The sequence below is a fragment of the Crinia signifera genome, chromosome 2, assembly GCF_055691185.1.
Source record: "Crinia signifera chromosome 2, ASM5569118v1, whole genome shotgun sequence".
NCBI classification, from domain to species: Eukaryota; Metazoa; Chordata; class Amphibia; order Anura; family Myobatrachidae; genus Crinia; species Crinia signifera.
In genome coordinates this window covers 393307567-393324224 of record NC_139218.1, presented here as the reverse complement: position 1 = coordinate 393324224, position 16658 = coordinate 393307567, and the positions used below count along the sequence as shown (strand labels likewise).

The 16658-nt window shown below is 50.4% G+C and overlaps 1 protein-coding gene across 1 annotated transcript in view; it reads left to right on the top strand.

The window, feature by feature from the left end:
• The window catches only part of C2CD3 (C2 domain containing 3 centriole elongation regulator), a 46960-nt gene extending 40587 nt beyond the window's left edge, over positions 1 to 6373 (top strand). The window contains exon 33 of the mRNA XM_083170471.1: positions 5801 to 6373. Coding sequence (XP_083026597.1) covers positions 5801 to 5944 — 144 coding nt within the window. The 3' untranslated portion in view covers positions 5945 to 6373. The remainder of the gene's footprint in view (positions 1 to 5800) is intronic.
• Positions 6374 to 16658: the final 10285 nt, after the last annotated feature.

Here is a 16658-nt window from a genome sequence, read left to right as displayed (position 1 = left end):
GCAGGACCCGTTCTCCGCACACGCAAAGCGCTGAACATTGGTACTGTGTGGCAAGGGGTGCAGGACCAACCAGACCGGAATGAAGGCATTTATCTCTATCCATGCTTTATTACATTTGCCCCATAGTCCTTTACTTTTATCTTTGTATTGTTTGTACCCTTGGGCACGCACTCATGTAACACTCATGTAGCCATTTAGTTGTAGCCCACATATACGAAATTGCTAATAAATGTTGGCGGATTTCATCCCTGCGAGCAGGAGCAATGAGTGTGAGCACCACTAGAGGGAGCTCTGCGATGATTCATCTGTAGATGGGACGAGCAGGGAAAGTGACATTGCTGGGATTCTGCAGTAAATGCGATCACACGGCACGCGTACCAGAATGTACTAATATTAGACGTCCGGATATTGATTGTACAATACATTTATTATTTTCCTAGGTCTTCAGTGGGGGGCGGAGAAAATGGAAAATATGTAATTTATTTTTAAGTATCTGCCTATATACCGCTTCTTCATTATGGGCCCAATTCTAAGTCGGATGCAGTGTCGATGTCGGATGCAGTGAAGCGATTTTTAAAAGGAAAAAAAATGAGGATTTCAAATGAATGGTTTATGGTCGCTGTTGAGTACTTTTCGCATCGATGGTGGAGAGCCAAATGGTTTCCCATCACCGATAGTAAAAATGTTGGTACTTGTGTAATTTCACGGCACCACTGCCCCCGGATTGCATTTTTATGCAATTTGCATGCAATATGATTTAGCACACCGCCACTATTCACATCAGCCCGAAGCGTGGCGAGCGCACACAGTACGCGTCCTCCCAACCTGTTCATACCCCCACTATCCACGTCGGTGTGGAGTCGACATTATAAAGTGTGGCGAGCAGACGCGGAAAACAAGCCCTAAGTGTGGCAAGCGAACGCGGATTTTTTGACGTGTATTCAGTGTCCCCTCGCTGGGCTCGTTTTCCGCTTCCCCTCGCGGGGCACACTGCGCTCGCCACGCTTCGGGCTTTATAAAATCAACTCCACGCCAACATGGATAGTGCGGGTATGTACAGGTTGGGAGGACGAGTACCGCGTATGCTCGCCACGCTTCAGGCTGACGTGGATAGTGGGTGTGTGCTAAATCGCATCGCATGCACCGGGGGCAGTGGCGCCGTGAAACTACACTAGTACCTAAATTACATTTTTTCCATATCGGTGTGCAGTGGCCTGAGTAGCGATGGACTTACTCGGAGGTGCGATCATCCTGCACCCCCCTCCTGACCCTTACATTAAATGGCCGGGTGCCGCCCCCAAAGCCGTATGGCCAGCGATGAAAAGCAGTCGCTGGTTTTCATCGTAGGATGGCTTTGCGCATGTGCGATCTTTCGATAAATGGCAGGTCTGCAAATTCGAATCTGAATCGGGCCCTCTGTCTCATCCCTGACTTATGTTCTACCTCATTTGCTGCATGTTGTCCGATCCCCCACATGTCATCATGTATGTTTGAGGCTTCTGCACATGTGTACAGAACCGTGTGACAATAGGTCGCATTATGTTCACAAGGCAAAGTGTTACAAGGACCCCATCCGTTCCCACCCTCCCCTGCCTGGCAGGTGCTCCTATTCCCCCGGGAATGCAGTAAACAGACGTGACTCTCTGGGAGCTGGTGTGGGAGGTACAGTGCGAGTGAGGAGCAATGACAGTGAACCCCACAGGTCAGGGACAGACGTCTCGGGGAGGTGGTTCCTGCCGTCTTGTATCATAAACATGTTTTCCTCCTCTTCTCCCTTTGTTGGTGAGAACCGGTTTTACACCGAGACAAACAAGACGTGGAATAAGATCTGATATTTCCTCTTTGCTGTAAAATCAGCTTAGCCCTTTCATGGAGGCTACATGCATTGCCGACTGCAGCTGCCCGGACACTGCATGCACTGCGCTCACTGCATGCACTGTGCTGCAGAGGGCTGTGTGTGCTCAGTAGGACAATAACAGTCAACCTACTTTGTATCAGGTCGACATAGACAATGGTCGACACAAATGCAGCGTGGCCATGGTTGATGCATGCATTTTGGGGGGGAATAATTTTCTTTTTGGACTTTGTTTCCTACTTTGGTTACAGTCTGACCAGCAAACCACATGGACTATTTGGAAGTCCACGTGTTAAGATGTCAACATTTTGGTGTCACTAATATAGGCTAACCTAGAAAGCTTTCTCCAGTTACTGACAGGATATTTTTGCTTTTCTATGGCTGGGTCAGGGTGCTAGCTGTGTGTGTGCTCCTCATAGTGCCGCCCTGCGGTGACATCACAGCTGTGTGCATCTCCTCATAGTGCCGCCCAGCGGTGACATCACAGCTGTGTGCATCTCCTCATAGTGCCGCCCTGCGGTGACATCACAGCTGTGTGCATCTCCTCATAGTGCCGCCCTGCGGTGACATCACAGCTGTGTGCATCTCCTCATAGTGCCGCCCTGCGGTGACATCACAGCTGTGTGCATCTCCTCATAGTGCCGCCCTGCGGTGACATCGCAGCTGTGTGCATCTCCCCATAGTGCCGCCCTGCTGTGACATCGCAGCTGTGTGCATCTCCTCATAGTGCCACCCAGCGGTGACATCACAGCTGTGTGCATCTCCCCATAGTGCCGCCCTGCGGTGACATCACAGCTGTGTGCATCTCCCCATAGTGCCGTCCTGCGGTGACATCACAGCTGTGTGCATCTCCCCATAGTGCCGCCCTGCGGTGACATCACAGCTGTGTGCATCTCCCCATAGTGCCGTCCTGCGGTGACATCACAGCTGTGTGCATCTCCTCATAGTGCCGCCCTGCGGTGACATCACAGCTGTGTGCATCTCCTCATAGTGCCACCCAGCGGTGACATCACAGCTGTGTGCATCTCCCCATAGTGCCGCCCTGCGGTGACATCACAGCTGTGTGCATCTCCCCATAGTGCCGCCCTGCGGTGACATCACAGCTCCTTCTGTCCGTCCCCCACGCTCCTTTGTGCTGTGGGATGTACATGTTATAGACCCTATGTGATGGTCTCAGCACGGTCTCTGTAGTGCCATGTAATCTGTGTCCTGGCAGGGGAGGCAGGGGAGGTTACATAACATTGGCATGTGCTGTGGGAGGGTTACATGACGTTGGCGTGTGCTGTGGGATGTACAGGTAATATACACCATGTGATGGGCTCAGCGCGGTCTCTGTAGTGCCATGTAATCTTTGTGTCCTGGCAGGGGAGGTTACATGACGTTGGTGTGTGCTGTGGGATGTACAGGTAATAGACACCATGTGATGGGCTCAGCCCGGTCTCTGTAGTGCCATGTTATCTGTTTGTCCTGGCAGGGGAGGTTACATGACGTTGGCGTGTGCTGTGGGAGGGTTACATGACGTTGGCATATGCTGTGGGATGTACAGGTAATAGACACCATGTGATGGGCTCAGCCCGGTCTCTGTAGTGCCATGTTATCTGTGTGTCCTGGCAGGGGAGGTTACATAACGTTGACATGTGCTGTGGGAGGGTTACATGACGTTGGCGTGTGCTGTGGGATGTACAGGTAATAGACACCATGTGATGGGCTCAGCGCGGTCTCTGTAGTGCCATGTAATCTTTGTGTCCTGGCAGGGGAGGTTACATGACGTTGGCATGTGCTGTGGGAGGGTTACATGACGTTGGCGTGTGCTGTGGGATGTACAGGTAATAGACACCATGTGATGGGTTCAGCCCGGTCTCTGTAGTGCCATGTAATCTGTGTGTCCTGGCAGGGGAGGTTACATGACGTTGGCGTGTGCTGTGGGAGGGTTACATGACGTTGGCGTGTGCTGAGGGGTGTACAGGTGATGGGCTCAGAACGGTCTCTGTAGTGCCATGTTATCTGTGTGTCCTGGCAGGGGAGGTTACATGACGTTGGCGTGTGCTGTGGGAGGGTTACAAGACGTTGGCGTGTGCTGTGGGGTGTACAGGTAATAGACACCATGTGATGGGCTCAGCGCGGTCTCCGTAGTGCCATGTTATCTGTGTGTCCTGGCAGGGGAGGTTACATGATGTTGGCGTGTGCTGTGGGAGGGTTACATGACGTTGGCGTGTGCTGTGGGATGTACAGATAATAGACACCATGTGATGGGCTCAGCGCGGTCTCCGTAGTGCCATGTTATCTGTGTGTCCTGGCAGGGGAGGTTACATGACGTTGGCGTGTGCTGAGGGGTGTACAGGTGATAGACACCATATGATGGGCTCAGCGCGGTCTCCGTAGTGCCATGTTATCTGCGTGTCCTGGCAGGGGAGGTTACATGACGTTGGCGTGTGCTGTTACTGTGTACAAAGGTCAGGCAGTGATAATCTGGATCCGGCTGGCTCTGGCTGACGCTGCACAATCCGCCGTTGCTGATATTAGCAGCCCTGGGATCTGATGTTACTCAGTGGCCGCGGTGTCGGCTGTGCCCAGTAACCCCGTCATCCCCAGCGTACTGTCACATAACCTCCTCCTTGCTGGGTCCCCAGAGCTGTCAGGTAAAGCTCTGCTGAGCAGGACCATCCTGTCACACAGCTCCTGTCCTAGCTCAGATCTAAACTGCAGTGCAAGAATGCTGCATGCAGGAGCAGACAGTATTTACCCTGCATGCAAACATCCGCAGGCACAGTTACTATGCTTTGCTCAGAATCAGACCCATACAAATACATTCCACAATCATTTCTATGTGCAGAATGCCATATGTAACCCTGTGCGTGTAATCCATCTTCATGCCTCGTTAGGGAGGTGCGAGCCACGAGGTGCTTCTTCAGCTTCTGTTTGGGAGTCCCAGTGCCCAGCACTCGGGTAGATCCACCTTATGCCACCTGCGAATGTACTGGTAGCCCCGAGAAATGATCTTAGTCCTCCCCAATTCATGAGCATGGTGTCACCTCTGTCAGTGCAGGGAGAACCTTCCAGCCGTCCAGTCTGTTGGTGCCAGCTGTATATATGTAGCATCCTGTGTCTCAGGTGCTGCTCAGTGGGTAAGAGCACCGCCTTTGTATGGTGATGACATTAGGGGGCTTGCTGGGTAAACACTTCCCTGTGTCTTAATACCACGACTTGTGATGCTGCAAATCTATGTTCTAAAAGTGTCTGCGTAACAGGAGGGAGGCTGTATATATTACACTGGGGAAAACAGCAGGTGACTGGGGACTGCCATCCTCTCCGGTCAACACATCACACAGGGGTAGGTGCGGCTGCAAGTGCACAGAATGGGAAAAAAACTATATATAAATCTTCTTTGCCGTGGCACAGGAAAGGGGGAGTTAGGTGCGTGCTGTGGCGCACAGAGGGGTGTGTTAGGTGCATGCTGTGGCGCAAAGAGGGGTGTGTTAGGTGCGTGCTGTGGCGCACAGAGGGGGAGGTAGGTGCCTGTTGTGGCGCACAGAGGGGGAGGTAGGTGCCTGCTGTGGCGCACAGAGGGGGAGGTAGGTGCCTGCTGTGGCGCACAGAGGGGGAGGTAGGTGCCTGCTGTGGCGCACAGAGGGGGAGGTAGGTGCCTGCTGTGGCGCACAGAGGGGGAGGTAGGTGCCTGCTGTGGCGCACAGAGGGGGAGGTAGGTGCCTGCTGTGGCGCACAGAGGGGGAGGTAGGTGCCTGCTGTGGCGCACAGAAGGGGGAGGTAGGTGCCTGCTGTGGCGCACAGAGGGGGAGGTAGGTGTGCAGGCTGAGGAGAGGTAGGTGTGTGTGCGCGCACGCTGTGGAGCACACAAGATATATATATACAGTATATAATATATGCTTCAGTCAGCCGTTATTTTTCAAAATATATGAATAACTCACCAGGTTTCCCCTTTTCTAGGCTGGAAGCGAGGAGCGAGGTAAAGGAATCCCTTTCCGACGGCGAGCCCGGCCAGTGCCCAGGATGACCGCGGCTGAATTACCAAAAGAAGAGGCCAATCGCATTGCAAGAATATTTGCAGCAAAGTTTTCCAACAAACAGTGATTCATTCCCCCCCAAACTGGGGTCACATATCAGCCGCCCGTGTGGGTAGCGCTAGGAGAAGACACCTCGGCTGGCAGGGCATGCTGGGACTTGTAGATCCACAACGCCGGGCTGCCTGAGCCCAAGTTGCATTTGGTTCCCCTTATCGTATAAGAGACCAAGCACAGATCGCAGCCGCTATTAATAATCTCCTCAGATGTGTGCTGGCCCCGGGGCCACTCATTTTCAGCTTCATGAGTTCTTCTGGCAGGCACTGTGATCCCGTGTAACATGTATGATACATATGTGTGTATTATAGAACTATTTTATTGTAATAATTATTATTTTTCGATCTTTAAATTATTTGGTCACATTTGTACTTTTGTTACCACAAATCTATTCTGTCTTATTTATTTTTTGCAGAAAATTTTAAATAAAAAAAATATATATATTTATGGCAAATTCCTGTGTTATCCTGTCGGCGTGGGGTCATCCAGCACCGCTTAGCAGGGGTGAGACGTGTGTGGCGGTAATGACCAGACCGTCACTGGGGGAATAGGATTTCCATAGTACTGGGCTGGGGCTTGTGCCTACATGAACAGGATTCGAAGTGCAAAAACACAACCCTGAAAAGCTGCGGTTTGCCAAGCGGGCAGAACTGGGGCAAGGGTGGCATACATTAGTTGGTGCGACTTCACGATGATTGTCACAAACACCAACATCCATAAACCATATAGACAGATATATTATAGATATAGGAACTAATTCTGCTTCCGATGCTGGTACCGAAATTCGCTATTTTACTGAGCGGCACCTGTGCATCAAAGTCCTGGATATTTTACTGTTTACCCGACTTGTGCTAGATGTGTCGTAGAGCCTTGGTTGCTATGGGAAACTGGCTTTTTGTATCCGGTTGGTAAATAAGTGGACAGAGAACGTGAGTGGTGCCAGGAAAAGCTGAACCACTGCCATGTCCTGGGAACACACCAGCGATGACCTTTCTCCCAGTAATAGATGTGGACGTCTAGTTCCCCAACGCTCCCTCGTTATCTGTCCCAACATAATACGGCGGGCAGGCGGCCATTGTAGCGGCATTGGATTACAGAGCCGCTGACGTACTCTGGGCCTGATTCTTGTTTGTCAGTTACATTGTGTCTGGAACAAGCCATGTTGCCGTGCAACAGGTACAGATAGTTATATTGTTATGTGCAGGGTAAATACTGGCTGCTTTTGCATGGGGCACATTTATTATTGGAACGCATTAGCAATGCGACATGTGAAGGGATCTACCGCCCAGGATCACATTGCAATACGAGATCCATATGGAGCCCATCCCTGTGATCTGCTTTATCGGGGGTCCGCAAATGCGCCGTCAGCACTGCCCCCGTGCTGACCGCACTGCCCCGCCGGTCTGTAGCCCATAGGCCACAATGGGCCATCTCAGAAAGCTGGTAGCCCCAGGCCTCCTCCTGATACTGATACATCGGCCAACATCGCATGCCCCATAAACATCTATGGGGGATCATAGCAGGGATCGGAGATTCAGGATATCATTCAGTTGACACAACAATGGGAAGATCGACATGGGGTTTTTCACAGGTTCTTTTGAGCCGACATGTGCCGACAGGCGGTATTTCATACCCTACCATCCACTAGGGCGTGGTGGGAGAATATAATGGTGCAGCGGGCCACGTGGTCCCTCCGTGACACATTCAGGGGTAACTTCATTTTTGTGGTTAATCCCTGAAAACGGGTTTATTGGGGGAATTAGCCACAAGTGTTATATGATAAATGGGACTTAGACCCCCACCCTAATCTAATGGGCACATTTAGTACATTTTCTAAAAATGAAATAGGGTGCTGTTGCCCAAGGCAACCAATAAGATATGATCTAACATTTTCTAGGATGCAACAGTGGACGTATAGACTGAATCGGATTGGTTGCCCGCTTTTTATATTTAGAAGCATAAGTAAATGTACCCCTAAACCTCTGCACATGTTACATCTGCCCCCTGCAGCGCAGCATGGTGTTGTCCAGTTTCTTTTTTTCTGCTTTACTTACACACCTGAATCAGACCGTATGTATGTGTATGTGTGTGTGTGTGTGTGTGTACACTGGGATTAGTATGTTTTTCCTACCACTGAATTACTTGCAGCATTCTCCCGAGTATCCTGGTTGATGTGAAATGCGTTGGTTGACAGCGAGAGCACTAGGAGGAAGAAGATCCGTCAGGCGCAAATCGGATTGGGACGAATCTGATCCCCTGGCCAATGGTGGTGGTCTGCGCATGTGCGAGTATCTCACTCGCTGAGGCTTTGGATTGTGAGTGGAGGGAAGGGGGTGGGCAGGTGGCCGGAGCCGGGCCCATTAAACAGAGTTCACCCCGGATCCCTGTGCAGTGTAATTGGGTAACTCGGATCCTTGCGACACGTTAACTGCAATGGAAAATCCGGTGCTGGGAGATGCTCTTCTCTCACCTGCCCGGCATTATGCCGTGTCGGGGTGCCGGTCTAAAAGGGGTCACAAGCCGGGTTGCAGAGTCTAAAATCACGGTGTGACCCGGCTTTGCGGTGTAAAAGTGGTGTTATTCGTGCCCTCATCCTCTCCCACCTGGACTGCAGCCACCTTCTACCTAACCTATCACCTTCTCTCCCCTTATATCTATCCTTCCTGCTGCTCATCCACTTGTCCTCTCCTTTCTTGTCCCCTTACAGAATCCAGATTAAGGTCTTCACCCTCCTACATCTCCAACCCCCCCCCTAATCTCCTTTGCATCACCCTGCAGGGCTTCACCTCACTACTCCCACTCCTGTAGAATGTAAGATCCCGGGGGCAGGGCCCTCCACCCTCCTGACTCTCATCTTGCACTATCCTGGTCTCCAGTGGTGACCTTTCCCACTCGATCAGCTTCTCTAGTCCGGAATGTCTGCCCTCCCAGGCACTGGGCCATTAAAAGCTGCAGAGGTGTATAGAAATGTCACAGTTTGATTCCTCCCCCGTGTACTGTCTGAGTATAATGCATTGTTTGGGGGTTTTATTGTACAGGAAGAAGAAGTCAGTGTACAGTGAGCCAGCATTATGCTGCTAGGCCGGAACTGGCGGTTAATGTGTAGCTGCGGAAACAGCGTCGTCGCGGTGAAAGGGGACAAGGGTGATGGCAGAACTGCTTTGTGCAGCGTTACATAATAGATGGGGAAGTCTAACCGGCAGTCTGTGCCAAAGTGCAGCGGTCACCGTCACTTCCACTACTATAATCGTGCAGCAATAGTGAAAGTCAGGCCAAAGCCATTCAGGGGAAAATCTGGGCCCTTTTATTTCTTTTTGTTTGTTTTATTAGTCCCAATGGAGCCAAATCACTCACCGCGAGGTCAGACCTCAATGCGGTGTAACGTGTGTCTGCTGAAACTGGCTTTACAAGATTGCAGTACTGTGCGGTAACAATGACAGTGAGGAGCTGCGGAGACTGCGGGACTTCATGATCCGATGCTGCGTTTTAGAACACTACTATCTACGCCTCCTGCTGCATTACCATGCGCGTCCTATCGCTGTGGCTTCCATGCCTCCCGGATTCCGTCTGGCCCCCTTCAGTACCCAGCTGTACATTCAGTGATTGGATACCACAGCAGATGACACTTCTGTGCGAGATCGAGCTGCCGTAAAGTGTGACTATTCAGCCAGGCAGGTGTATTCGCCTGAAATTTAATTACCCTCCTGGGGTCTAAGTACTAATACTTAAGACCACCTTACGTTAGAACAGTTTTGCATGATTTTGGCCGATTCCAACCATTCGGGTCGATATATTTTCTGAAAAGAGCCACATCGTTTGTGTTTACCATCCGATCTGATGCGATGCGCGGTCCCGTGACAGTCGGATAGGAGCCTCTAGGTTGGTCAGACCGCACCTGTGAAATATCAGAATCGGATGGAAAACGGAGTGCTTTTTGCCAGGGCCGGTACAAAGCCTTTCTATGCCCCAGGCAGGGGAGCCGAGAGAGGGGGGGAGCAGGTACTAATTACCCGGGCCCAGGCTTGCTGGAGGGGCCCTGGTCCGACCCCTCCCTTCCCCCTCTGTCCCTCCCGGGTAGCAACAGTAGCACACACTTCTACAGCATGTGCTGTTCTGACAGCAGGCTCAGCATGAGTGCCTCACTGACAGCGTGAGAAGTCATGCTGAGCCTGCTGTCAGCACAGCACATGCTGTAGGTGTGTGCTGCCTCTGAGATTACAGTTTTTAGAGTTTTCTTTCACCCTCCTCTAAACATTTTGGGGGCGTGGCCTAAGTGTGGGAGGTGCCCACACCACACACACTTAGGCCACACCCCCAAAATTTTACCGGGGCCCGGTATTCCTCTCGGCTGCCCTGGCCCCAGGCAATCCCCCCCCTCACCGCCCGTTCCCCCTCTCCACTCTGGGGGGGGGGGGGTTTCAGCGGGCACTATACACCGCTTGACTCCCGCTGACCAGCAGGGGAGGGGGGGGTGCGGGCGATACTGCAGGGGGCAGCATTGATTAACTTGCTGGATCTGGGAGGGGGGAAGGAATGCTCCCTGCTATGGTACCTCTCCTCGGCGGCTCAGTACCGCTCCCTCCAGTAGCCGGCACCCTAGGCAAATGCCTAGTGGTGGCACTGGCCCTGCTTTTTGCGCATGTGATATATTGCAGAAAGTTTGCCTGGCAGTTTCCAGTCCCTCTAGCCCCTAATCCAGCCCATCAGCTATATCGTATGGTACAATGGTATGCCATAAGGGAGACCATATATCTTATGGGATTTATCTCAGCTTGATCCATTGCATGAGATATATCTTATGCAAAAAATGACACCAAAGTACAAATTGGCTGGAATCACTCCCGGGAAGGTCCAGGGGTAGTTCAAGGGAAATTGCGTCCAATTTCAGCATCCGATATATATATCGGTGCAGTGTAAGGGGGCCTTAAGCCTTGGAGAGGAATAAAGTTTGCAGCCAATCTGCCCCTAACTGCCATGTTACAGGCTGCGTGGTCGGAAGGTCCACACAAGCACCTTTTGCTGTCGACCTAATATACCACACCCAGGTGCTGGAACTTGTAGTTCCGCAATAGCTGTAATACCATTATAATGAACCAGGATGCCTCGGCTGGACCAGCGCGGGCACTGGGTGGCACCACCCTTCATACTGGGGTTGTGGCGCTGGGCTGTGACCTCACGTCGGCTTCAATCTATTTTGTTTTACACAATGGGATAAATTTACTAGGGTGGGAGTTCTATTGAAGATGGGATGTCTCCCATAGCAACCAATCACATCCTACTTATTTATTTAGCACCTTCTAGAAGATAATAGAATGTGATTGGTTGGTGTGAGCAACATCCTGTGGCGTATTTATAATGGGTGCATCCATTGCCTATACCCCTCTGGAGTCCCACGATGAAGGCAGCAGCACTGGCGGAATCACCAAAAAAATGGCCATGGTGCAATTTTTTCAGAGTCTGAGCCCTCTAGTGCTCACACTGTACTGCACTGAGCACTAGAGCGGCGCTGCAGAGGCCGGGAGAGAGGAGGGGGCCCGAGCGGAGGAGACTGCCCACGGGCCTCCTCTCTTACAGTGCCTCTGGCAACATCCCATCTTCAGTAGAAAGCCCATCTTAGGAAATTTAGCCCTAATAGAAAATGCTTCTCTGTATCGAGAAAACACCTCTCTGAGGGCCTTATTCTAGTTCACTCTTTCTGACAAAATCCTTCTTAGATGGACAAAACCATGTGCACTGCAGGTGGGGCAGATGTAACATGTGCAGAGAGTGTTAAGGCCCCCATACATTAGTCCGACTTGTCCTAAGGACAAGTCGGACCTGATTTCCCCCTGCAGCTCCCCGGGAGGGGGACACACGATTAGGCACTGATGTGCCAAGTTTTGCAAATGATACATCACATGCGATGTATCATTTGCAACTCCCGGGGAGCTACAAGGTGGAGGGAGCAGGGGGGCAAGGGACATCCTGGTGGCAGGTGGAGGACGCTGCGAGGTGGCTGGGGGGCGCTGCTAGTAGCCCAGAGGCAGCGGACGCTGCGGGGGACACAGGCGGCAGTAACGTAGAGGCAGGCAGGGGGAGCCGGGAGCTGTCAGCGCTGGAGAAGCTGGAGAGAGTGCTCAGCCAATCACAGGCCGCCCATTCATTGCATGGGCTTTTTTTTTCTCCAGCGCTGACAGCTCCCGGCTCCCCCTGCCTGCCTCTACGTTACTGCCGCCTGTGTCCCCCGCAGCGTCCGCTGCCTCTGGGCTACTAGAAGCGTCTCTCTTTTTCACTTATATATATATACATGAATATAGATTTGTCTTATTCAAATAATTATTGTGAATGTTCCCTTCCCTCTAAAAATAAAGCAGCCAGTATTTACCCTGCACAGAAACAAAAAAACTCACACAAATCGAATTATCTCTGCACATATTACATCTTCCCCCCTGCAGTGCACATGGTTTTGTCCATCTAAGAAGGATTTTGTCAGAAAGAGTGAACTAGAGTAAGGCCTTGAGTGTAGAATGTGATCAGTGACATAGAACACGCTAGGTGCACAAGGCACGTTCTTCTCTGTGTCCACAGGCTGGACGCAGTCACCCCACCTCACCCACCTGTCTCACACCTGCCTCACAGCTGCGGCTCTGTACACTGCAGATCAGCGCAGATATTCTAAATCCTGGAAATGTACGAGACACCCACCGGAAATAATCACAGAACTCTAGATATCAGCAATGCGTACATCTCTGAGTCGGTCCCTGCAATTGGTATCTGTGGGGCTATAATCCCTCAATGCCATTATACCAGCCAGTGACCAAATGAAAATACAAATATACAAAATGGCTGACATACAAATATAATACGTGTTTAATATTCAACAGTAACGGAGTTTAAACGTGACGAGTATTTTTCTTTCTTTGGTACAAGACTTCTTGTGTCATTCCTGCGCTACAGGACGGCATACCGCGCTCATGGGTAGATGTATGAAGCAGTGATAAGGGAGGAGAAGTGATAAAGTTCCTGGTACATCATCACCGGCCAATCAGCTCCTGACTGTCCCTTTTTAAACCCAGCCTGTATCTTAACAGTCAGGAGCTGATTGGCCGGTGATAAAGTACCAGACACTTTATCACTTCTCCTGCCTTATCACTGCTTCATCCATCTACCCCACAGTGACATGGGCCGTAGCTGGAAGCGCATGTGCGGCTATTAGGAATAAGTGTAACATGGGCAATACACGGAGCACAGTTGCTGCTTGTGTCTTTGATAACGGTCCATAACGTAACTGTGCCCAGACAGCTGCGGGCGAGATGTGGGTGAGACGGGAGATTTCTCCTGCTAGATGTTATGAGAAAATCTAGGGAGTTTTGTTACTGCAGAGATAAGAGCTGCGGTTCCCACCAGGTGCAGGATTACGTACGTGTGTGTGTGTGTGTATGTATATACAGGTCGAGTATCCCGTATCCGAATATCCGTTATCCGAATTATTCCGAAATACGGACATTCCAGAAAGTGAAAAAAAATTTTTTTTTTGCTAAAAACTCACTGGGGACATTTGAAACAGCATCACTGGGGACATGATATGTAACTGGCACTATATATGTACAAGACAATGATTGCTTGGCATTCAAAATCAGTACTGAGATAGTACACACATTTTGTTTCACATTTTGAAACCTTGTTTTTTGAACAATTAAAATATATTTGTGTGTATTTTATGTGGTAATAAAATATATTTGTGTGTATATTATGTGTTTATACAGCATAAATGCAAGATACTTCAAAATACATCATTGAAATATTAAAATATTCCGAAATACGGAATAATCCGTTATCCAAAATTCTCCTGGTCCCGAGCATTTTGGATAAGGGATACTCAACCTGTATATATATATATATATATATATATATATATATATATATATATATATATATATATATATTGTATGAATCTGCTGGTTCCCAGAATAATCAGGGTAATATTTATCTGTCACTTTGTTGTCGTGTGTTCCGCTGTGCTGGTGCCACCATTACAGTGTGTAATAATTATTATTATTCTCTGGTGTGCTCAAGATGCCAGCAGTCCAAATACCGCCATTGCTGGAGATGCCGACGCTGGAAATCTGACTATATTGCGGAGGGAAGGTCAGGGTTAGGTTGCAGAGGGAAGGTCAGGGTTAGGTTGCTGAGGGAAGGTCAGGGTTAGGTTGCGGAGGGAAGGTCAGGGTTAGGTTGTGGAGGGAATGTCAGGGTAAAGCTGGCCATACATCTACAGATCGATTGTCAGATTGGGCTGGTTGGAACAAAATCCTGGTAATGGATGAGAGCAAATGACAGTTGACCATTTGCTTTGAAATGCTGGAAGACTGCCAAAAACTGTCATTCAGATATTACCAGGATTTTGTTCTAACCAGCCCAAGCTGACAATCTATCTGTAGATGAATGGCTAGCTTTAGGTTGCTGAGGGAAGGTCAGGGTTAGGTTGTGGAAGGAAGCAGTGCCAGATTAAGCCTTCGGGGGGCCCGGAGCACTTTAGACAGGGGGACCCCCTTGCACTTGTCATTACTGGCTGCAAACTGCAGGAGAGAATATTACACTGTCAAAACATAGAGTAAAGGCAATATAAACTTGGTCAATAGGTAACTGCAGGGGGGGTATATATATATATATATATATATATATATATATATATATATACATACATACAGTACATACCACATAAAAAGCCTGTGTTTGTCCCTCTGCACCTTACTCTGTAGAACTGTAGGAGATCTCACAGTCCCAGTGCTGCCTCTGATTAAAACCCTCCCATGACTAGGCTGCAGCTGTCCTCCATGGGCCTGAGAAGCATGTAATGAGCTCCACCAATCAGAGCTCAGCACAAACCTCTCAGCCTCTGCCCTCAAGTGTCATGGGGCTTAGTAAACTCCCAGTAATGCATTCCACAGTCAGTGTGCCTTGGCACCCTATGCTCAGCACCATAAATCATTGTCACATTGGCAGATAGATGAAGCTGCAGCACTACCCCACTCCCATGCACAAAAGCTTTAGCTAAAAAAAAAAAAAAAAAATACATGCCAACCACAGGGGGCCCCTAGCTAGAGGGGGGCCCAGGGGTACTGACCCCTTTTGCCCCTGCTTTAATCCGGCCCTGGAAGGAAGGTCAGGGTTAGTTTGTGGAGGGAAGGTCAGGGTTAGGTTGCGGAGGGGAGGTCAGGGTTAGGTTGCGGAGGGGAGGTCAGGGTTAGGTTGCGGAGGGAAGGTCAGGGTTAGGTTGCGGAGGGAAGGTCAGGTTTAGGTTGCGGAGGGAAGGTCAGGGTTAGGTTGCGGAGGGAAGGTCAGGGTTAAAGCCCCATACACTGACAGGGCAATTCACTTGAAACTTGGGCTCTCTTCCTGCGGTTGCAGCAATCAATCGCAGTAAAAGCGCAAAAATTGCAGGTGACTGACAGCAGGTCCAATGCGATGCACGGTCCTGTGCGCAGCGCATCGGCGCCTGTGAGCTGCTGCACAATCTCTTGGATTGCTTCTGAGCTGGGCAGGCTTGGCTGGGATTGCATGGGATTCTCCTGGGTGGCTCAACTGGGGATCACCAGCGACTTCTCTGAGGGGAGAAGTCACATAGTGTATGGGCACCTTTAGGCACTAAGATGGGGTGGTTATGGCTAGTCTGCGGGGTAGGAGAATTAGGGTTAGGCACTAAGAAGAGGGGGCTCAGACTACAAGTAGTGAAGGTTTGGGTTAGGGTGGGGCGGGAGGGTTAGGTGTGGATAGTGGGGGTGTGGTGGGGTTTTTCAGGAACACATTTACACCTGCCATATCATACATGTCAGCAATAGCTACTCAGACGCAGGAGCGTACCATTGATGGAGCGTCGGAGTCGCTCCTGCAGCTCAAACAAATGGAGCGCCTCCCCGCCCGTGCCAGCATGATCCCCTCTCCGCCAAAGACAGGGGATCATGCTGGCGCCGGTGGTGTGAGAGAGGCGCTGACTAGGCTTGCCAGGGGCGCCGGGGACAGAGATGCTGTTCCCGTCAACAGTACGGTAGTTATTTGTGTCGTTTCACGGCGCCAGCCTACACTGATAACGTAGATTACAGAAGTAAGGCAGCTGGCGAGATGCCAGCTTTCAAACAGGCGCTACGCTGATAATGTAGCTTAGTAAAGTAAGGCAGTCTGGCAAGCTGCCAAGATTCAAACAGAGTGGCGCGCGCTGGCGCCGTGAAACTACACAAGTACCTATATAATTAGTTGAAAGTATTTACACAAATAGAGACACACCCATGAGCAGACCACCCAACCAGAACACTGCCCCCCCCCCCCCCCCCCCCCCACACACACACACATTATTAGGTGCTGGCCACAACCCCTATTATTGTGCATAAAAGGTCCTTGATCATTTTCAGCTCCAGGCCCATTTAGACATTAATCTGGCTCTGCTTGTACTCATTTTTCGAGCCCGGTGCCTGTAGAAGAGCTGTCGCTGGAGGGGGCAGAACGAGTGATTGGTGCGGGGAATCGGAGAATCGGGTGTGAAATCCTCCTCTATGCGGAACAAGCTTCATACAACCAACTTCAGTCATTTTCCTGGAAAATTGCGGCACTTGGGGTAAACAGTGCTTTATTTATGGAGCGTTTCATTTTACTGGGGGTGGAAATGTCACGGTGTAAGTGACAATGACACATTACATCAGCACAGTAATGAGTAATATGTGATGGAGCTTCCGGAACTTACACTGCGCCAG